The 23,837-nt window shown below is 42.6% G+C and overlaps 1 protein-coding gene across 2 annotated transcripts in view; it reads left to right on the forward strand.

The window, feature by feature from the left end:
• The first annotated feature begins 805 nt into the window (after window positions 1-805).
• LOC132566588 (vitamin D3 hydroxylase-associated protein-like) overlaps window positions 806-23,837 on the forward strand; it is an 85,243-nt gene continuing 62,211 nt past the window's right edge. For both annotated transcript variants that reach the window (XM_060231768.1, XM_060231769.1), the window contains exons 1-4: window positions 806-1,092; window positions 8,582-8,695; window positions 21,797-21,937; window positions 22,711-22,844. In XM_060231768.1, coding sequence (XP_060087751.1) covers window positions 883-1,092; window positions 8,582-8,695; window positions 21,797-21,937; window positions 22,711-22,844 — 599 coding nt within the window. In that variant the 5' untranslated portion in view covers window positions 806-882. The remainder of the gene's footprint in view (window positions 1,093-8,581; window positions 8,696-21,796; window positions 21,938-22,710; window positions 22,845-23,837) is intronic.

Below are 23,837 nucleotides of genomic sequence, written 5' to 3' on the forward strand. Positions count from 1 at the left end.
ATGTCTTGCAGGCCCTGCAAAATTATGGCAAGTCCTGAAGGGCCCTGATGTTTTGGGGAAGCAGGGGTTGCCATTAAAAAGGCTTTTGCTCTAGTGGTGGGCAGCCAATCTTCTTTTGGCCCGGGGATCATGAGACGATTTTGTGAGCTTGATTAAAGTGCTCTCTGAGGCTCATATGGGGAAAGGCGGTCCCAGAGGTAGACAGGTCCCAGGCTATACAGGGCTTTAAAGGGCTCAAAAGTCTTCATTCACCCCAATGGAATTTTGAAATGCACATTCACAAACTAAACTTTGGAAAAATTACAACTACTTTGTGGCATGAAACACAGTTTCCTAGGAAAACATTAAGCATGAAGACTTCAACAATGAAATGTGATTCAAATTTGCCCCAGGCAGATGTGTCCTACTCAGCATTGTCTCAAATGTGGAAGTCTGTGGGGGTAAATCTCATTTCAAGTCACCATCATTTGCTCTCTAAATTGGGAGCCTAATGACTGATTTGCAGTTGTTTCCAAAGTCATTCCACCCTGCCATTCTCTTGGGATCATGAGGAGATGCTTTTCACTGAATATAGAAAGGAACAGGTGGGCTCCCTCTTACTTTCAAATTGCTGGCTATCAAGCATGTTGGAATGCCAGGAAGAATTCACTTATGACAGATAACAAACATGCAGCCTGTGAATCTCTGCAGATGCCTCCTTTACTGAACTAGCAAGAAGTTCTCCAACTTCTGGACATTCTAGCTTCTCTTTGCCAGCTGCCTGAAACTGACACCTCCTGGGATTACAAATTGCCACCTCTTTCCACTCCTTGCTCTCTTTGCCTTTTAGCTCTCAGGAACTCAGGGCTTGAGCTGCTCCCTCTGGTTGAGAGCTGCAAAAATATGGCTCTAGAGAGAGTAAAGGGGCTCTTCCCAGAGATGGAGGTTGATAGGTACTTTGTCTCAGCTGTACTTTGTGGATCAGTCACTGCCATCTTGATGTCAAGATGGGTGAGCCAGAGACGGGTCCAGAAGAAACTGGAAGAGGCCAAGAGAAGACGAGAGCTTGGCTTCCAACAAATGGAGAAGGCAGTGAGACAGTTTAAACAGCAGGTATTTACCCCTTTATGGGTATATAGAACAGGGATTGCATGCCACTTCCAAAAAGCAGACAGGTTCTGTTTTCTTTTGTTTGTTTGTGTTTGGGTGAAATCCATAGCCTCTGCAATGTATCACTAACACACTACCACAGACATTTGTGACTGTTATAATTTTTTTAAAGTGCTAATATTATAAAATGTGACAATGTATTCCAGGTAGCCTTGTTGTAATCATAGCTGCTTCCCTTCCATCAAATCTATTTTTATATTTGTAATCCTTTTTCTCCCTATGAAGACACTGCCTAGTATTTTCATAGCCCTCCCTGCTTCCTTCAGCTTAGATTCTTTTGAAGAGTTCTTGATATATACAGTATACCCAGTCTAACTTTAGCAGTTTGCTGACTGAAGCATGATGTTGTAAGGAAAGACGGTATGAAGTTGCTCTTTTTCCTCCTCCTCCCATTCAGCTGGCAGTGTGAATGCACCTGTCTCTGCCTAACTGCTGGCTGTTAACACTTCATCATTCAGTACAAGATAGCCAGGCTTAGATTTATTTGGCAGTTACTGGTGTATGATGTCAGTGCAAGTCTAGAGGTCATTATATGTCTGGATACAAAGAGGAACTGCTTTTCTCCCCTCCCCCATTTGCACAAGACTGAGTATGTGTACTGAATGAAAAAAATAATGCCTTGTTATCTGGCTAACACTTTAGATAAAGGTAAAGATAGTCCCCTGTGCAAGCACCAGTTGTTTTCGACTCTGGGGTAATGTTGCTTTCACAACGTTTTCACGGCAGACTTTTTATGGGGTGGTTTGCCATTGCCTTTCCCAGTCATCTACACTTTCCCCCCAGCAAGCTGGGTACTCATTTGACTGACCTTGGAAGGATGGAAGGCTGACTCAACCTGGAGCCGGATATCTGAACCAGCTTCTGCTGAGATTGAACTCAGGTCATGAACAAAGGGCTCCGACTGCAGTACTGCAGCTTTACCACTCTGCACCATGGGGCTCTTAACACTTTAGATAGTTTCATATAAAAAGCTGCTATCAAATTATCAAATGCACCCCAAAAGCTCTCTTCAGGAGATGACTGGAAAAGTCCCTTTTGCCTGAGGAGATGCTGAGGTTAGTCACAGTGAAATCCTAAGTGGAGTTAAGTCCACTGAAATCCCAAGCACTCAGTAGGACTGGATTGGAGTGTAAAGGGGTGTCCCTTCAATGGAATCTGAGCTATTAATTATATTAATACCACTGCCCTTATCATCTTATTCCTTCCACAGCTAAAATAGTCCATTTCCTTTACCCCTTAATGTAGATAAAGAATTCAGATTAAAATTCCTGTGACTGTGTGTTCTAGGCTGATTTTACTACACATTTTGTTTTTTGTTCATGGGTCTCTTTTGTACCCTGGTCACTATTTAGAGGATGTGAACACACATCTTGGATGCTCTGATATCCGTCTTTATTGTCAGGACTCAGATCACATACCACAATCTGCTGAATACATGCAACAAAGCGACATTGCTGTCTTTTAATCCTACTCTTTGGTCATCCCTGTTAGAGTACAGGACCATGCAGTGTGAAGGGCCGTTTTCTCATACTGACGTCAGGGTTGTCATGGAAAAACAGATATCTTTCCTGCCCCCACTCTAGAGTTACCAGTCTTCTAGTGGTAGCTAGAGATCTCTTAGAATTACAACTAGTTTCCAGGTTACAGAGATCAGTTCCCCTAGAGAAAATGCCTGCTTTGGAAGGTGGACTCTATTGACATTATACCCTACTGAGGTCCCTCCCCAGGCTCCACCCTCAAATCTCCAGGTATTTCCCAACCCAGAGCTGGCAACACTCTCTAACTCCCAAATATTTCCTGTGCTCCCAGTTTTGTACAAGAAATCTTAACGAAGAAGATAGGGAGTTATCTTTTGACCGTGATGTGGCTCACAGAAGTGGGTGCAAGCTCTCATGCGATTATAAATGCTGGGCAAACCATTGAAAGGGATTTTCAATAACTAACAACAGGGAATTAATCATTGTAATATGCCTCACAATAATTGATATTCCATTCTCATTTTACAGATAGAGAACTCAGCTGAGCTATAGTGACCTGCCCATTGTATATGTAGCTGGCAAGGATTTGAATGACAGGTCAATTCCTGAAGAACCATATTGGGGTGGTTTACTCTCCTGAAGCCAAGATTTTCTTTACATAGGCCGTTTTCCCACTCACGTTTTACTGGCGCCACGACCATCCTGACGCCGGCGAATCTGCCTGGATTTCGCAACAGAAGCGCCGGCGCTCCCAGAAGCGCCGGCGCTTTCCGTCGCTAAGCCAGCGCAAACGTTTTCCTGCATCTTTGCGATTTCCGTTTGCGCTGGCTTAGCGACGGAAGTAGCCGGCGCTTCTGGGAGCGCCGGAGCTTCTGATGCGAAATCCAGGCAGATTCGCCGGCGTCAGGATGGTCGTGGCGCCAGTAAAACGTGAGTGGGAAAACGGCCATTGAGTACCTTTTTATTCTTTTTCTGTTGGTTTTCTCTAATAACAACCCAGGCTTATTGAGTAATATTATCTTGTCTTGTTGTATTTCAAAATCCATACCCTTATTCAAGCAGGAACTGTTGGATTTCAGTTTTCAGATGTCCTTCTGTGACTGGAAAATTCATTCATGAGTGGATGGGTACCTTTTAGAACCAACCTATGTTTTTAATCCCCCAAAGGGAAATTCTTGATAGAAAACAGAGACCATTATATTTTTCACAGTTAATATATCATTGCATATTATTTGTTATAATGTTACATTCACCACAGATGAATGGAAGATTGGTGTGTCAGGGCTGAGTTTGGTTCAAGGTATTTCACCCATGTGAAATTAGGACATTATTAGCTTTAACCATGATTAGCCAAACCTATGATACAAATATTCTGTCTCTCTCTCTCTCGGCTTGGCTTCGTGAACGAAGATTTAAGAAGGGTGCAATAGTCCACGTCTGCTGCAGGCTCGCTGGTGGCTGACAAGACCAATGCGGGACAGGCAGGTCCGGCCACAGTGGCTGCAGGGAAAAGTCTGATTTAGGATTGGTGCTGCAGAAGTGCGATTCTTCCTCAATCTCCTTTTGTCCTCAAGACCAGCTATGCGTGCGTTCTCAAAGGAAGAGACAGCCTGGTGGATGGTGTGTCTCCATGCTTTGCGATCTGAGGCTAGGTCAGAGCACTGGTGATGATTGATGCGACAGGTGCTAAGGGATTTCTTCAAGGAGTCCTTGTACCTCTTCTTTGGTGCCCCTCTATTTCGATGGCCGGTGGAGAGTTCGCCATACAGGGCAATCTTGGGAAGGCGGTGGTTTTCCATCCTAGAAATATGCCCTGCCCAGCGCAGCTGCGTCTTCAGCAGCAGTGCCTCGATACTGGTAACCTCCGCCCGCTTGAGGACTTCAGTGTTGGTCACAAAGTCACTCCAGTGGATGTTGAGGATGGTGCGAAGGCAGCGCTGATGAAAGCGCTCGAGGAGTCGCAGGTGATGACGGTATAAAACCCACAATTCGGAGCCGTAGATGAGGGTTGTCATCACAACCGCTTTGTAAACATTGATCTTTGTGCCTTTTTTCAGATGCTTGTTGCTCCACACTCTTTTGTGCAGTCGGCCAAATGCACGGTTTGCCTTTGCCAGCCTGTTGTCAATCTCCTTATCGATCTTGGCATCTGAGGAGATGATGCACCCCAGGTAGCTGAACTGCTGGACTGTCTTCAGAACTGATTCACCCACAGTGATGCAGGGAGGGTGATAATCTTCCTGGGGTGCAGGCTGGTGGAGAACTTCTGTCTTCTTCAGACTAACTTCTAGGCCGAATAGCTTGGCAGCCTCTGCAAAGCAGGACGTCATATGCTGCAGAGCTGATACCGAGTGGGAGACGAGTGCAGCATCATCAGCAAACAGTAGCTCTCGGATGAGTTTTTCCATCGTCTTGGAGTGGGCCTTTAGTCGCCTCAGGTTGAACAGGCTGCCATCGGTGCGATAGCGGATGTAGACACCATCGTCATCATCTAGATCTACTGCAGCTCTTTGAAGCATCATGCTAAAGAAGATCGTAAAGAGAGTTGGCGCGAGAACGCAGCCTTGCTTTACACCTGTGCCTATTGGGAAGGGCTCCGAGAGGTCGTTGCAGTGTCTGACTTGGCCTCGCTGGTCTTCGTGTAGCTGGATGATCATGCTGAGGAACCTTGGGGGACATCCTAAACGTTCCAAGATTTGCCACAGGCCTTTCCTGCTAACGGTATCGAAGGCTTTGGTAAGGTCGACAAAAGTCACATACAGAGCCTTGTTCTGTTCCCTGCATTTCTCTTGGAGCTGCCTGAGAACAAATACCATGTCGGTGGTGCTCCTGTTAGCTCTGAAGCCGCACTGGCTGTCTGGGAGGAGTTCTTCTGCAATGGTGGGCACCAGTCTGTTCAGGAGTATTCTGGCAAGGATTTTGCCTGCGATGGAGAGCAGGGTTATCCCCCGGTAGTTGGAGCAGTCTGACTTTTCCCCTTTGTTCTTGTATAGGGTGATGATGATTGCATCGTGAAAGTCCTGTGGTAATTTGCCTTGTTCCCAGCAGGTGACAAGTACTTTGTGAAGTGAGCTATGTAGTACTGTGCCCCCATGCTTCCAGATCTCTGGTGGAATTCCATCAACTCCTGCTGCCTTGCCACTTTTCAGTTGCTTGATGGCTTTAACAGTCTCTTCTAGGGTGGGGATCTCATCCAACTCTGTTTTCACTGGTTGAAGTGGGGTGAGGTGGATTACTGAATCTTGAACTACGCGGTTGGCACTGAAGAGAACCTGAAAATACTCTGACCACCGGTTCAGTATGGATGCCCTGTCTGTGAGGAGCACTTGGCCGTCTGCACTATGCAAGGGACTCTGAGCCTGATATGATGGACCATATACTGCCTTCAGGGCTTCGTAGAACCCTCTTAAATTACCAGTGTCTGCACACAGCTGGGTTCTCTCTGCAAGCTTGGTCCACCAATCGTTCTGAATGTCTCGAAGCTTGCGCTGGAGGTTGCTACATGCAGCGCGAAAGGTTGCTTTTTTCCCAGGACAGGAGGGCTGAGCAAGATATGCTTGGTAGGCAGATCTCTTTTTCGCCAGTAAATCTTGGATCTCTTGATTGTTCTCATCAAACCAGTCCTTGTGGGGCAACTGAGGTCCTCAATTCTTGACTGGAGTTTTGCCTGGAAGGCAGCTTTAACTTCGGCTGACTGGAGACTGCCAACCTGAAACTTCCTCCGAGGGATACCTCCTCTCCTGGGTGTGGGTTTAAAGTGAAGTCGGAGATTGCAGCGTACAAGACGATGATCCGTATGACATTCCGCACTGGGCATTACTCGGGTGTGTAAGACATCTCGAAGGTCTCTCTGGCGCACCAGAATGTAGTCGATAAGGTGCCAGTGCTTGGACCGTGGGTGCATACAGGTTGTCTTCAGACTGTTCTTCTGCTGGAAGATAGTGTTGGTGATGGTGAGCTGGTGCTCCATGCAGAATTCTAGCAGGAGGCGCCCGTTGTCATTGCAGTTGCCAATGCAGTGTTTGCCAAGTACTCCTTTCCAGGCTTCCGAGTCTTTACCTACTCTGGCATTGAAGTCGCCAAGGATGATCACCTTGTCCTCTGTAGGGGTCTTCCGTATGAGGTTGTGTAGATCAGCATAGAACTTGTTCTTTTCTGCAAGATCTGCTTGAAGGGTTGGGGCATACACACTGAAGAGTGTTGCATGCTGCTTGTTTTGAAGTGGGAGGCGCATGGACATGATGCGATCTGAGTGACCTGTTGGCAGGTTTTCGAGTTTGGAGGCAATGGAGTTCCTGACCATGAAGCCAACGCCAGAAAGGCGGCTCTCAGCCTTTGACTTACCCGACCAGTAGAGGGTATAGCCAGCACCGTGTTCTTGAAGACTACCTTCCTCAGGGAAACGGACCTCACTGAGAGCTGCTATGTCGATATTCAACCTGAGAAGTTCGTGGGCAACTAGAGCAGAGCGTCGTTCAGGGCGACCACTGTCTACTGTGTCAAGCATGGTTCTGATGTTCCAACACGCAAGCTTTAGTCTTTGCACACTTTGTGAGGCAGGTGCATGCCTTTTCTTTGTTGTTATTTTTTGACCGCAAATAAGGATGCCCGTTGACCGCGGCTAGCCAACTGGGGTGGAGGAGACGAGCTTTGTTTAGGCCACTTTTTCTAGGCCCCTCTCCGTGTGGAGCAAACAGTGCTGTCCCTAGATAAGGCTGCTTGGTCATTCAGGGTGCTGCATCAGGCGACCAATACCCTGAACCGCCTACATGCAGGATCGGGACTGCGGCTTCCAGTGGCACCTTCCACCTGCCATTTCACCCCTTGCCCATCGCTGCAGGACTTGATGCATTATGGGTTGTGTATGTGGATATGCCCTTCAGGCCTGCGCAGAGGAATTTTTTAGGTGAAGTACCGCGCAGTGTGCGCGGTACTGGCTCCACCCTTTCACCTGGGGGGTCATCTGCCATGGCCCAGTAAGCCGGGACGCCGGCAGCGAGTCCTCCAGGTGGTAGGTGTTACATTAACGAGCTCTATCTGCCCGGGTTTGATGTTAGAGTTTTCCTTCTCTTAGGCTGGCGAGGTTGGTGGGCCCAGCCTGCCCATCCGGTTATACCACCGGACAATTCGGTCGCACCATGACATAGCAAACTCTGTGAAAAACGGGGGGGACCAGCGAGAAGGTGTTGCTACGGATGCAGTAATGCAGGAGAGGGGGGGGCGCGGCGGGGTGGGCTCCTTCTGGGTATCCTACCCCCCCCAGGGAAAGTGTATGCGCAATACATAGCCTCTCCTTCCCGGTGTAGTGAACGCCGCGTGGTCACTGTCTGGCTATGCCTGGCAGATGGTCACTGCAATGGCCTCTCCTGCAAATTAATTTTATATATCAAGGTAAAATATCAAGACTTATGAACTCCCCACTCCAAAAACAATTTTCTCAGTTAATTCCAGATGTTTCCCATTTGCTTCCATACCCACCCATGGCTTATCAGAAGTTCCATCCAGGTTTGACACTAATGCTCTCAGATAATTTGTCTCATAATATTTACTTAAACTAGGTTCTCTTCATCCCTCTTCATCCATCCTCTTTTGTCTCATTACGTTCATAAGTCTTGATATTTTACCTTGATATATAAAACTAAAAAAAAATTAATAAATATTCTGTAACCATGTGACAAAACATCAAACAGGGTGGAGACTAATTTGCTGCCAAAATCTGGAGTTATCACCTCACTCTTGTTCACCAGATGCCTGTCATTTTTCTACCAATTGGCCACAGGGTTACTGAACATCCATGTGATATTGGCATCCATGTGTCATGTCAATCTTGCCTTGGAATGACTGGCAAATAGTAGCCATTCTTTGAATATATGAAGGCATATTTTGGTTGTAATATATTAATGTGGTTCTGCATGTACTCCAAAGTGTGAAACAATATTTGATCCTTGCTGCAGAACCCAGGAATAAAAGCTGTTCCAGTTCTATCTCTTCCTCTTGTGGAACTGACTGCAAAGTTGAAAGATGGTGCCTTGTCTCCAGAAAGTGTCCTGTACATCTACATTGAAAAGGTAAGATTGACCTTGATAAAATGTCAGTATGAAACTCAGCACTTTTCCCTGTGAACCTCAAAGTGTTTTACATAACACAGATAGATATCTATCTAGCTATTCACCTGCTACTGTTATTAACCATGCTGACAAAAAAATTGCTCCAAGAAAAGTCCAGTTCTGCTACCTGCACAAATTATCTCAGCGACATCTTTTGGCAGTTCCCAGCCCAAAGATGTCTGCTTAGCCTTCACCAGAGCCAGAGCTTTTCCAGTTCTGGCTCCAGCCTGGTGGAACTTGCTCCCTAGTGGGATTTACTACAATTATGCAGGGCCTGTAAAATGGAACTGTTCCGCCAGGCCTTTGGCTGAAGCATCAAATTCTACTGGCCTCCCCTGCTCTAATCTGTCCACAGCTGGTTATCATATCATCTGTGTTATATTATCTGTTCCATGGGTCTGGTCTGGTCCCACCTATTAATATCCCAGCCTCTAAATCTGCAGGTAGTATAAACCCAGCACCTGGGGATCTTATTGAACTGCCATCATTCAGATACTAATTGGTTCAGATTTTATGGGAATTATATCACTGTCTTACTGTTTCATTGTTTTATCATAATGCTGTCACCTATCCTGAGCCCACTTGTTATGCTAATATTTCTCCTCACAAGAGCTCTGCGAGGTGGTTTTGGTTGAATGACTAGGGTCTGTTGTCACTCTGTGAAGGTCAACTATTACACATGAATTCAATACTTAGTAGCAATGTGTAAGCATAGTGAGATGTTGTACCTATTAAATGGGCATCTTGGGAGGATATGCTGAGTTGTTCCTAGGTCCACTACTAGGCTAATGATGCTTAAAAGGTAAATGGGAGTCTACCTCCCCCCATGTTTAAGGCATGAAATGGATTCAGTCTTTTTATACACTGTCTGATCCTTAGAGTTATTTTTGGAGATGATAGATTTAGTATGGCTCCTAACAGCTAAGCTACAAGGGATTTCCTTTTTTGGAGTTGCTTGTCTTCAGATCTGTGGGGAGGGAAGTGAGACCTTTGCCAAGTGAATGCAATGACTGCTTGACAGTTGGCAATACAGGCTGAAATGTACAAAATTGCATGTAACTTTGTTTACACTGGGCTTACTCTCTTTCACATGGGGAAAAAGTATTAAATAGCCTGGGAGGTTATGACGCATCCTGTCAACTTTCTTCCCTCAGAGGCTAGATTTTCCATCTATATTTCTGTCCTTTCATTGACTGAGCAGCCCTGGTAACATGTTTTTTTTCCTCTGAAGAAACTTTGGCTGCTCCATCCTGTCAGTATTTATTTAGGTAAATTTATATTCAACCCTTACCTAAATGGGTTCAAGGCATATTACATCCAAGTAAAACCAGTCAAATGCAATGATATATTGCAGTAAGATATATCTTGGCTATTTGCTCAGCCCAGGAACCGGGGGAAGGGCTAGTATTGTCCTTTAACTAAAACATTTGAAAATGGCACTTGAGATGTTTTTAAAATTAAAAAATACATCATGTCTGAAAAGTATAATAGATTAACTTTTTATTATGGGACTTATCAAGGGTTCACAGGGCCTGTAAGTTGGAGCTCTTCTGCCAGGCTTTTAATTAATCCAGTGGGCATTCTTTGAAAGTCATCACTTCCCCCAGCATTTCACCATTATGGTGTTATGTTATGCTGTTAGTCATCAGCCACATGCTGTTGGGTAGTTTTGCTGCCTATCTTTGTAAGATTGTTTATTGTGCTGCTCCTGATTTTGTAATATTTGTTTTTATGATACTATTTTAACTCTGTCTGATTTTACTGTTGTAAGCTGCCCTGAACCCACTTGCGGAATAGGGCGGGATATAAATCCAAAAATTAAATTATATTATTGACAATGAATATGTTAATTGTTTTTACTCCTGTTATCAATATTGTATATATCTATTATTGTTTTTTAATATGTTGTTTTTTAAAATAAATACAAAGTGTTTTATTTAACATCAAGGGGAAAAGTCAAATAAAATCAGGGGTTGAATTTCTGGGAGATCTCCAGACACCACCTGGAGATTGGAAATCCTGTATCTTCCCTGGAAATATTCTCTGTTTCTGCCTTTGACATTGTATATCTTGTTCTGTGCCTTAAAGTAAGTGGAGTCAACTTTTTGCACTGTGGTGGAGCTGCTGTCTGTGTTCTGAACAGCCTGATAATGATGATTCTGCCCAGCATGATGCCTGGAGGGAGGAAGCCTTGTAATCAGCTGACACTAGGGAGTAGTAAGTAGGGTTGCTAGCTTCCAGTTGAGGCCTGGAGATCTTCAAGAATTACAACTGATCTTAGAGACCAGTTCCCTAGAGAAAATGGCTATTTTGGAGGGTGGACTATTATATAGAGAGTTCAGCCAGCTTGAGGTAAGCAAGAATGTTTATTGAAGAAGAGCAGAACTGAATGCAAATAGGCAACACCACTCCTTATATCCATTTGGCCTGAGTTAAACATACCCCCTTATGTGGGCAACAATCCACCCTATTAAATAGCCTATTGGTCTCTCCAGGATCTTTAATTTGCATTTTCTGAGATAAATGCCTTGTGTCCCTATTGGCTGGTCCTAAAAGAACAGCCAATTGGAATGTAGGCATCAGGGTCCTGCAGGGCAATGAAGTATGCTTCAAGGTCAACTAACAGACATAATAAAGCAGCAGTCAAAACAACCAATACACAACATGGACTGTACGGCCCTTATACTGATCCAGGGTACTTCCCCTCTCCAAATCCCTCCCTCTGCAGGCTCTGGCTTCAGATCCCCAGGAATTTCTTGTCCTGGAACTGGCTTCCCTTATTGAATCCAGAATTGTAGCAGCGGGTAAGAATATTCAAAAATGACCTGAAAAATATCTACAGGGCCAGGAAACTGAGAAGCTGTGATTTGGAAGGGAAGGAGGCTAGAAGAGGAGGCCTTCACTAGTAGTGAGAAGGCTAAGGAAAAGGCCCAATTTGACTGAATACTTGAATGGGATATATAGAAAAAGCTAATGCTATTCACCTCAGATAAGGGGAAGGAGAATAGATGGCATTCATGTGGCAGAGGGATTGCCTGATGTGGAAGGTAGGACTGCAGCTCAGCTGTAAGTCTGCAAACACATTACACTCTACTTTCTTTGGAATATTATCTCATAGAGGCAATCATGCCCATCCTGATTGCAGATTGTTAATTAAATATATTTTTGCATGCTCTGTGGAAGCTGAGACAACCATGCTTGTCATGTGGTGACAAGAATTTTTCAAAATGTTACAGTTGCGTTTGTCTGTCTTTGGAGATAATGGACAATATGGACAATTGTATCTCCATGTAGCGCTTTTGTTGAGGGTTCTCTTGCTATAAATCTTCCCTCTGGCTACCAGTGGGGGGAAAAGTCATCCACGTCCTGGGGATCAGAGTCCAGGGCGGTTGTACCCTGGAGTTGCCAGTCCCCAGTTGGGGGCAGGGGATCCCTGGTTTGGAGGCCCTCCCCCTGCTTCAGGGTTATCAGAAAGGGCACTCCATTGTACACTATGGAGACTGGCTCCCCATAGGGTATAATGGAGAATTGATCCATGGGTATCTGGGGTTTGGGGTGGGGGCTGTTTTTTGAGTTAGAGGCACCACATTTTCAGCATAGCATCTGGTGCCTCAACCCACCCACCCACCCCGCATCAAAAAGATTGGATCAGGGGGTCCAATTCTATGAGCTTCCAAAGAAGAAGCCCCCATCTGCCATTATTTTCAGTGAAAGGAAGGCTTTTAAAAGGAGTGTGGTCCTTCAGAGTTCAATCATGCTTGTCACAACCTTGCTCCTGGCTCCACCCTCAAAGACCCCTGGCTCCACTCTCAAAGTCCCCAGATATTTCCAGAGTTGGACCTGGCAACCCTATTGTGCCCTCCAGTCTCCTCCTGGCTTTAACACATCCCATGCACAGGGGGAGAGGGAAGAGGAGATGGAGGATTTTTATTTTATTTATTTATTTACTTTAGATTTATATGCTGCACACTCCATGAGCAGACTCTGGACAGCTAACAATCATGATAAAACAGTTTAAATTATAATTATAATTCAATATAATTTATAATTCAATACCGGGAAAGTTGGTAGAAACCATTATCAAGGACAGAATGAGTAGGTACATTGATGAACACAAGTTATTGAGGAAGACTAGCATGGGTTCTATAAGGGAAGATCTTGCCTCACTAACCTGTTAAAGTTCTTTGAGGGGGTGAACAAACATGTGGACAAAGGGGACCCGATAGATGTTGTTTACCTTGACTTCCAAAAAGCTTTTGATAAAGTTCCTCATCAAAGGCTCCTTAATAAGCTCGAGAATCATGGAGTAAAAGGACAAGTCCTCTTGTGGATCAAAAACTGGCTAATTAATAGGAAGCAGAGAGTGAGTATAAATGGGCAGTCTTCACAGTGGAGGACAGTAAGCAGTGGGGTGCTACAGGGCTTGGTACTGGGTCCCCTGCTCTTTAACTTGTTCATTAATGATTTGGAGTTGGGAGTAAGCAGTGAAGTGGCCAAGTTTGCAGATGACACTAAATTGTTCAGAGTGGTGAGAACCAGAGAGGATTGTGAGGCACTCCAAAGTGATCTGTTGAGGCTGGGTGAGTGGGCATCAACGTGGCAGATGAGGTTCAATGTGGCCAAGTGCAAAGTAATGCACATCGGGGCCAAGAATCCCAGCTACAAATACAAGTTGATGGGGGTGTGAACTGGCAGAGAGTGACCAAGAGAGAGATCTTGGGGTCATGGTAGATAACTCACTGAAAATGTCAAGACAGTGTGCGATTGCAATAAAAAAGGCCAACGCCATGCTGGGAATTATTAGAAAGGGAATTTAAAACAAATCAGCCAGTATCATAATGCCCCTGTATAAATCAATGGTGCGGTCTCATTTGGAATACTGTGTGCAATTCTGGTGACCGCACCTCAGAAAGGATATATCATTGGAAAAAGTGCAGAAAAGGGCAACTAGAATGATTAAAGGTTTGGAACACTTTCCCTAAGAAGAAAGGTTAAACCGTTTGGGGCTCTTTAGCTTGGAGAAACATCGACTGTGGGGTGACATGATAGAGGTTTACAAGATTATGCATGGGATGGAGAAAGTAGAGAAAGAGGGACTTCCGGTGCAATGGTGTGGTGAGGCAGAACGAATCTCCCGAGCTCTGGGGGAAAGTTCTGTTTGGTGGGCAATTGAGAGAGCTTTCCTATGGGAAGTGTCTCCTAAGAGGTGTCAGGGGATACCTCATTGTCCGGGGAGCTTTTTGGAGACTGGAAGAGAAGCCGAGGCTCTTCTTTCAGCCTCATTCTGTCCCTTTGGCCGATGCCCTCCAACACTTCGGTGCCTAACCGGGCCACCGGGAAAGGAGCAGACAGGGTGAGCGAAAACCTCCGTAAGAGACTCCCAACAAAAAGAAATAGAAAGCAGAAAATTGATTCCAACGGGAAACGTACCCGAATTCAAATATACAAAGGTATGGCTCTTTACAACGAGGAAATAGAGACGCGGGCAAAGACGGAGGCGCGGACGCGGAGCCGAAGGGAGCCTTGAGAAGAGAACTGTGGGCGGTATAGAACTCCATCGTGGCGCCAGCAAGCAAATGTTTTGTGCTTCGGAGGGTGGCATTTGACTGAGAATAAATAGAGGAGAGGCTGGAGAGGTGTACAACTGGGAAGTTTAAAGACTAACTTACCAAACTAAGCTGGAAGCTGAAGCTCGTGGAGCCTGGAGGGTCGGAGAGAGAACTGGACAGCAGCTGACGGAGACGGGACATATGAAGAACCGGTAAGTGTTTGGGGCGAGTGAGAGCAAGAGAGCAGGATAAAAAGGAGGGGAAGCAGAGAGACTGAGTGAGATAAATAGTTTGAAAAGGTGGACTTGGTGAAAGAAAGAGGAATTAAGATCGGGAAGGAAGGGAAAAGAGAGAACTGAAAGTGAAAGAGACAGGGGATGAAGTAGATGGCGCAGAGGCTGGAAGACAACGAGGTCTAATGGCGGCTCAACTGACTAGAGAAGCAGAAGAAGGGGAAATGGCATCTTCATGTAATAAGATAGAATAAAGCTAAGACTATATGAACTTAACAAAACGTGGAGAATTAGAGAAAACAGAAGATTGAGTTGTTAAGAGAAAGAACTGGAAGATAGAAGGACAGAGAGAGTTGTGGATATAAATTTCCATAAGGGTGAGGAAACAGTTTTTAGTAGTGACTGCACTACGGCTGTTTCCACACCGAAGATGGGCTTATAGACTGTATTATATCAGTTTGAGAAAGACAACAGATATAGTGGAAGTAGAAGAAGGAGGTGGTTGGAAGGAAGAAGAAAGCGGCAGAAAGAGAAAGAAGAAGACGTTAAAGAGGGAAGGCTGGACTGAACTGGACTATGTTTGTTTAAAGTTAGACTGTGTATACTGGGGAGTTAAGAAAGCAGACATTTCACATGGTCATATTAGATATCTTGTAAGGATTGTAAAAATTTTAAATAATACTGTTTAGCAATTAATTGGTATTCACTGTGGGCAGGAGGGACTGGCTGAAGATTGACACAACAATAGGAAAAAGTATTAATAATTGGTGAAGTGGTGGATTTATAAGTAGAAGTGATTAATGATGTTAAAATGAATTTTTGTAATAATTATTGTGTTAGCTGCGTAAATGACAGTTTAATGAATTTAATGAACTGATTCAGTTATGTTATGAATTGATTTAGGTAGATTAATTGATGAATTGTGTTTAGTGTGGTTTAAATGAACTGTTTTTTTTCTGTTTGTTTTTTTGAGATATAAATGGGTGAGTAATTCTTAGACTATTGAATAAGGTATTAGAAACAAAAACTTGGAAACTTATTAACACTGATATTTATGGGCTTATGATATTATTGGACATTACATGATATTATATATGACATTGTACAACTTAACAGTTGAATGAGAGTTTGAAGAAAAGAATAACTGAAGCCACAAGAGGGCAGTATATAATAAGGAACAGGGAATTGAGAACAGAACTGTTAACTTTAGTTAGGAATGGAAACTAAAGTGAAGAAGTTTGGACAAGGTACCCCCCCAGGGGGTGGGGGGAAAATGACTTCAGTACCTGTTAATCAAGATGCTTTGGAGAAACTACAACAAATTGTAACAGAAGGATTTAAACAAAATCAGGAAGCCCTGGAGACTATAAAAGTTGACTTGATGGGACAAATAGAAAAAACCAACGAACAGGTAGAAGAATTTCAAAAACAATTGTTAGTCAACACGCAGCAAATACATAACCTATCTGCTAAGGTAGAGAAAATAGAAGAAAAAGAGAAGGATACATCCAACTTGGCTCGAGAGAATAAAGCGTGTATAACAGACTTAGAAGAAAGAATAATAAAACTGGAAATGGAGAAGGCTGCATATATACTGCGCTTCCAAGATATCCTGGAAGAAAAAGATGAGGATGCCATTAACAAAATCTTAGACATACTAATTATAGATGAGGAAGATTTACTAGAAGAGGGAAAAAGAGATATTGACTGGGCTAAAAGAGTTTCTTCCAACTACACGAAAAAATTCAACTTACCAAGGGAAGTGCAAGTTAAATTTACTCGTACAACAACATGTGAAAAATTTTTGAAGAAAGCAAAAGAATGTGAATTAAAATGGAAGGATACAAGTATTAAAGTGCTCAGAGAAGTACCTTGGGGAGTAAGACAACGGAGATTCAAATATCGTAAACTGACATCTTGGCTATTGAAACATTCTATACAATTCAAATGGCTTATCCCGGAAGGGATATTTTTCTTGTACCAGACTAGAAGGTATAATATAACCTCTATTGACAAACTGGAAGACTTCTGGGGAAAATTTGTTGACTCTAATAATGGTGAATCAGAAACAGAAACGGGAGAGGACCCAGAAGAAGCAGAAGTATTGAAGGTGTTAAATAAAGAAGAATCCCAGAAGATTCCAGGAGGAGTCAAAACAAGACTTCAATCGAAAAAGGTCTTAAGGAAAACTCTAGATAGTATTGAGCCATCAAAATGAACTCAAGGACGGGATTACGAATAACTTCAATCAATGTTAACGGTTTAAATGAACCAGGAAAAAGAAAAAGGTTCTTCCAGCAATAAAAAAAAATAGACTCTCAAATAATCTGTCTACAGGAAACCCATATTAAGGAAGATTATGTTAAATATCTACAAAACGGAAAGCTGGGCACATTGTATTACTCATCAGATCCAGAGAAAAAGAAAAAAGGAGTCGCTATTTATGTGCAGAGACACATTAAATCGAACTGTTTATACACTGATAAGTCGGGAAGAATAATAATCATTCAAATAGAACTTAATGGCGACAAAATGATAGTGGGGAACATATATGCCCCGAATGAGAACTTGGAAAGATTTTTTAAGACATTACATGAAAAATTATTGGAATTTAATTCAAAAAACTGTTGTATTATAGGTGACTACAATGCAGTATTCGAGTTAGAAAAAGATAAAAAGTTTGAGGGAAAAAAAAAAAGAAGATGGAAACTCCGTAGCACTCTCCCTAAAACCTTTTTGAAAATGGCTGACGAATTTAATTTGGTGGGTGCATGGAGGACCAAAAACCCATTAACGAAGGATTACACGCACTACTCCCCAGCACACAAATGTTGGTCGAGAATTGATATGTGTTGGTTGTCAGCAGATTTGATTTTGTTCCTTAACCAAGCGGATATATTACCCAGAACATTTGCGGACCACAATCCAATTCAGATAGACTTGTTAAAAACACAGAAAAACCCTCGATGGACTCTTAATCTACAAATTCTGAAAGAATCAAGGTTTATAGAAATAGCAAAGAAAGAAATGAAAGAATTTTTTCATCATAATCTTAACGAAGGTACTAAGATGCATTCAATCTGGGATGCGTTTAAAGCTTTTTTTAGGGGGATCGCAATACAGTACTCAGCCAGGAGAAAGAGAGAACGTATGAAATCGTATAATGAATTAGTAGTTAATTTGAAAGAGCAAGAGGAACAACAAAAGAAGAAAAATACGAAAGAGATAAGACTCAAGATTCTTGCTATTCAACATCAATTGAACATGTTATTTACAGAAGAGGTGAAGAAGAACTTGAAATGGGCAAAACAAACCTACTTTGAAAATGCAAATAAAATTAGTAGATGGTTAGCTTACAAATTGAAGAAAGAGAGAGAAAGAAAGATTATAAGATCCTTGGAAAATGAAAAGAAAGAAGAAGTAACTCAAAACAGCCAGATGAAAATAATTATTCATAAATTTTACCAAAGACTATATAAAAGACAGGAAATCCCAGATCAAAGACAAGAAGATTATATTGAAGGTGTTAAAATTAATCGGATATCTGAAGAACAACGAGAGAACTTAGGAAAGCTGATTACGTTACAAGAAATTGCTGAAGCAATAAAACATCAAAAACAGAACAAAGCTCCGGGCCCAGATGGGCTTCCTATTGAATTCTTTAAAACCTTTGAAGAAATCTTGTTAATCCCATACAAGAATGTAATAGAGGAAATCCAAGAAACTAGTGAGATCCCAGCCTCCTGGCAAGAAGCGCTCATTTCTCTAATTCATAAAGAAGGAACTGACCCTGTTAACATCAAAAACTATAGACCCATCTCACTATTAAATAGTGATTACAAAATTTTTGCGACAATCCTGGCGAACAGACTAAAGAAGGTAATTACATCAGTGGTACATGAAGATCAAACTGGGTTTGTACCAGGGAGGTTAATGAGACAAAATGTGAGACTGTTATCAAATTTGATGGAGTATTACAAAGAACACCCAGAGAAACAGTTTGCTGGGATAATGATCGATGCTGAAAAAGCATTTGACAGAGTTAATTGGAACTTTATTTTAAAATCATTAATAGCGATGGGATGTGGGGACAAATTTATTCAATTAGTAAGATCTATCTATACAAAACAGAGTGCAAGAGTAAATTTTAACGGAACTAGAACGGAGCTAATTGAAATAGAACAAGGCACTAGGCAAGGATGTCCCTTATCTCCACTACTATTTATCGCAACTCTAGAATTCTTAACAAAAAAAATAAGAGATGATAACAAGATCAAAGGCACTAAAATAAAAAATGAAGAATTTAAGGTACAAGCTTTTGCGGATGACCTGCTTTGTATTCTGGAAGAACCAATGTCATCGATTGATCAACTGAAGGAAAGACTACAACAGTATAGTGAAGTTTCGGGCTTTAAAGTTAATATGCAAAAAACTAAATTTTTGACAAAAAATCTGAGCAAAGAACAAATCATGCAACTAGAAAAAAAAATCTGACTTTAAATGTGAAAAGAAAATAAGATATTTAGGAATACAATTTACAAATGACTTAAAAGACATATACCGTGACAACTATGAAAAAACATTAAAAGAAATCCGATCCGACCTAGGTAAATGGACAGGTCTACAAATTTCACTCCTAGGTAGAGTTGCAATGATAAAAATGAATGTGCTGCCTAGAATTTTGTTTCTTTTTCAGATGGTCCCAATTATCTTGCCAAAGACATTTTTCCATCAGCTTAACAAAATGATCTCGGAATTTATATGGCAGGGCAAGAAGCCCAGAATTAAGCTTAAAGTGCTACAAGATTGCAAATCTAGAGGAGGCTTCTCACTCCCAGACTGGAACTTATATTACAAAGCATGTTGCATTGTTTGGCTTAAAGATTGGCTTATGTTAGAGAACAAAAGGTTGCTGACCATCGAAGGAGCAGGGTTAGAGAGAGGCTGGCATAATTATCTTTGGTACCAAAAACCACCTAAAGGCAGTCTCTTTCTAAGGCATGAAATAAGAAAATCTTTATTTAGAGTGTGGCTGGAGATCAGGAGCAAGTATGTATATACCCCCTTATGGCTATCGCCTATTGAGGCCTCCACACACCTGAATTTATTTAGGTGGGAAAGCCTCAATGCATATAGAGACTTATTAGATAACCAAAATAACCTGAAATTGGACAAAATTGGTAAACTAGATTGGTGGCTGCAATGCCAAGTAAAATCTAAATATCGAATAGACAAAGAGAAAGGCTTTCCGGAAAAATCAAAACTAAATGAGTTAGACCGATTACTGCAAATGGAACCAAAACTTATTTCTAATGTGTATAAATGGTTGCTTCAAGATAAAATGCAGGATGAAGTAGTGAAAGAGGCTTGGATATCCTGGTTAAAAGATTTTGGCTATAATATAGAATTAGAAGAGTAGGATAAAATATGGAAACAAAACTTTAAACTGACAAGATCTGCAGTTTATAAAGAGAATTTGTATAAAATGGTATATCGCTGGTACCTTACTCCGGCTCGACTAGCAAAGATATATCCTGAATATACCAACAAATCTTGGAAGTGTAAAAAAATTAAAGGATCCATGTATCACATATGGTGGCAATGTGACCATGCTAAAAAATATTGGGCTTTGATTAACACATGGATCAAAAAAATCCTCAAAATTAACTTGCCCCATACACCAGAATTGTATCTCTTAGGTATTTGTAGAAATAATCTTCCTAAGACCACCAGTAAAGTATTATTGCATATAGTTCACCATAGCAAGAATTCTTTATGCTAAATATTGGAAGACATCGACAATACCAAACAGGGAAGAATTTATTGCAAAATTATTAGAAGCCGCAGAGATGGATATGTTGACCACAAGATTACAAGAGGGTAATATGCAAAAATGTAAAGAGACGTGGAATCCAGTTTATTTATGGGTGAAAGATAAAGGTGTAAAATTGGAGTAATAGAGATGGTAAATTGACAGACCCCGAATGTTCCTTGTATGATTGGGGAGTTTGGAATGTAATTTGTTTATGTTGATTGCTATGTTGTTATTTTGTATTGTTGTTGTCTTGTTTCTTTTCTTTGTAAATAAAACCAGTTAAAAACCAAAACCCCCCTATGCCGCCATCACCTCACTCTGCTGTCCCCTCCCCCCTCCGCCTCCCCTTCTGTGGCACCACACTCCTCCCCCCCCCCCTCCATACGCTTAGAGAAGTGCTGCTAGAATTGGCCCTACCTGGTTAGACGCAGCCCAGGCATCTCAGCGCTCTCTCTTAAGAGACTGCTAAAAAAAAAAAAGAGAGACTGCTGGAGGAGGCTTCACTTCCCCCTCACTTCCGGTTCCAGAAAAGAGGGCTGATTCTAGTGGCGCTCCTCTAAGTGTACTGGGGGGAGGGGTGGATGGCAAAGTGCAGCATCACAGAAGGGAAGGCAGGGGGGAGGGAGTGGGTAGCAGCCCGTCCTGGGGTGTGTGCGTGCACGCATGCCTAGGGCCCTCAGGGGTGTGGGGCGACAGACAGTGAGTCTGCCTGGGGCGCCATGCACCCTAGGACCGGCCCTGACTATATGGCTATATGACATTATACATTCCTGAGATTCCTCCTCCCCACCCCATCTCACCTCTCCCCAATCTCCACCCTTCAAATCTCCAGGAATTTCCTAACCTGGAGCTGGCAACCCTATATGATACATGATACTGCTACTCCCAGGAAGTCATAATTTTCTGGCTTCAGGCTCCTCCTGTGGCCCCTACCCCTGGCTTACTCCAGCCCCTGGCCTGTGATGACTGTGTCAGCCAGGCCTGCTGTCCCTGGCTGTGCTGGTGAGGCCTTCTTGCTGCTTCCCTCCCCCACCCCCACTCCCCGGCTGCTCTTGGCACAGGCCATAGGCTTGCAGGGAGGGTTTTTCCTGCCCTGCCACCATTGCGGCAGCCACCTGGCCTGGTCCTGGTGCTAATGGTGGGTAGGGGCTTCTCCAAGCATGATGTTGCTATGACCTCCTGGCCACCTCCCAGAGCTGCAGGTAAGTGTGGAGAGGGCTCTGCCAGCCCTTGACAAGGAGTCAGAATCTACCTTTACTTATCTTCAGATATGGAATCTTTAGTTATAACAACTCAGTATGCATTAAAATGTATCAAAAATATACCACTGTCTATACGCAAAGGATTTACTGTGTCTACTCTTCAACAGAAAACAAGCCTGTTGCCATGACCCTTAGATGTTATTCCACTAACTCAGCCCCCTTCTCTCTCTCTCTCTCTGTCTCTCTCTCTTCCCCACACAAAGGCATTAGAGGTAACTCAGCAAATCAACTGTGTGACAGATTTCCTTCCAGAGTGTGAGGAACAGCTTCGGGAACTGAAAAAGCAGGAGAAAGGATTGCTTTATGGAGTTCCTGTCAGTATCAAGGAAAACATTGCCTGCAAGGTACTAAGACCATTAGTCCAGAATAGCTGGAGAGAGGAGATGATTAAAAGTTGAATGAGCCTGTGTACTTCAAGCTAAGACTAGTAGGCATTTTAATGCTGACATTCATATCAAATGATTAGATCAGCCCTGTGGATAAGTCTTTGGAGGACTATCTCTCAACCCTTCTTTATTCACATGTGATACTGCTGCTCTCCCCTCCTTGATCATTATTGCTACTCACTCACCTTGTTGTCTATCACTATACCTCCTAACCATTTAAGGACTCCAGTCTTTGTGCTGCCTAACGTTAGTAATTCTGACATTGGCTTTATAGAATATTCTCATCTGGATATACAATGTATCTCTAGTGATGTTGTGCCACATGATATGAAGAAGGTCAGTTAGAGAGAAGAGAAGAGATAGGACACCACGACATAGCAGTTTGCTCTGTGTACATGAGCAAAGACCAAAAAAATTCAGATTATAGCAAACTCTTGTATCCACACATTTTTCCCCATTATATTAAGTGTTAGTGGGGATATTTGGAGGTGTACAGACAGAGCTTCAGACATGCTATTTCCATCATGGCTTAAAATGATCCCATAATTATATGTCTGAAATCATCCCTAAGAGAAACAGCATTTCATGGCATTACTGAATAATCTGAGGGCTTGCTATTGAGCTCCTTTAAAACAAAACTCTGTCCTCAGTCTCCATTCTAATGCCTTGGGTCTCTTTGTGGAAAACTGGCAACAGATGGCAGGTTCCTCACCATGTCTCTTCCTTTTAAGGGCCACCCCAACACAATGGGCTTGGTGAAATATCTGGACCGTTTAGAGCCTGAGGACTCTGTAATAGTCAAGGTTTTAAAGAAACAAGGGGCAATTCCATTTGTAAGGACCAACACTTCACAAGGCATATTGAAGTAGGTGCTCTTTCTCTCCTTTACAGAATTTCTTTTGAGTATTTTTTTATAAACCCTTAGACAACAGCATCCATCTTAGTAGGTTTTTCATGTTTTGAATGCTTGGTCTTTGCTCTGGTGCCTTTAACAGCAACCCAATAACCAGAAATTTAGGATCTGAAACTTTCCTCATCTTTCTATTTCTATGCCAGGCAAAAAAAGATTGCAGCTATATTCCATTAGGCAAGACAAGCTTTGCAGAGCCAGTTTACTTTGCAAAGAAAGGAGACATGAGTTAAGTCTTATTTATCAACACATTGCTGGTTATCAAATTAGAAAATAAACTAGTGGGAAGCAGCCTTTATCCTAGTGCATTCCTTACTGGTCCATGACAGACCTTGTTCAAACCCCAGCCCAGGCACCTGAAAACACACAAGGCTACTTCTCTAAGCCACTCTTCCCAGCATTCCCTTCTTTTTACCCACTGTCAAAACTGTGTCTATTCCATTTGCTTGAAGAATCAAACCAGGTTGCAATGACACATAAGGGTCACTATGTAGTTTTAAATGGATACCTCTTACCATCTCACATTGAATTTTAGGTGGTTTGTGACTTGATCACAACTAAGTCTGTATGTGACCTGCAGCTGTGATGCTTAACGCTAATAAAATTTCTTTTATGTGTGAAGACCAGTTGAAAGAAGATCTGATGCCTGTTCAGTGTCAGAAGCACCTGTTCATCTCTTTTCCATGGATAGGTTCACTGATTTTGCTTTACGGATGCTGGCAGGCTCCTTGGGAGTATGAGAGGCACTACTTGCATTTTTGATCCATACACATCCTCTGGCTTTTAAAATCATGCCAGGAAAAGGAATTGGATCCTTTGCTTGCAATCATTAATGTCTCATCAAGTGAGCTTATTTTCCCTAGGACTCTAAAGGAAGTTACTTGACATTTGCTTTAGCGAAGGATCAGGTAGCCAATTATAGGCCAATCTCCAGTTTTCTGTTTCTGT

The sequence above is a fragment of the Heteronotia binoei genome, chromosome 2 (assembly GCF_032191835.1).
Source record: "Heteronotia binoei isolate CCM8104 ecotype False Entrance Well chromosome 2, APGP_CSIRO_Hbin_v1, whole genome shotgun sequence".
In the NCBI taxonomy this organism is placed as follows: Eukaryota; Metazoa; Chordata; class Lepidosauria; order Squamata; family Gekkonidae; genus Heteronotia; species Heteronotia binoei.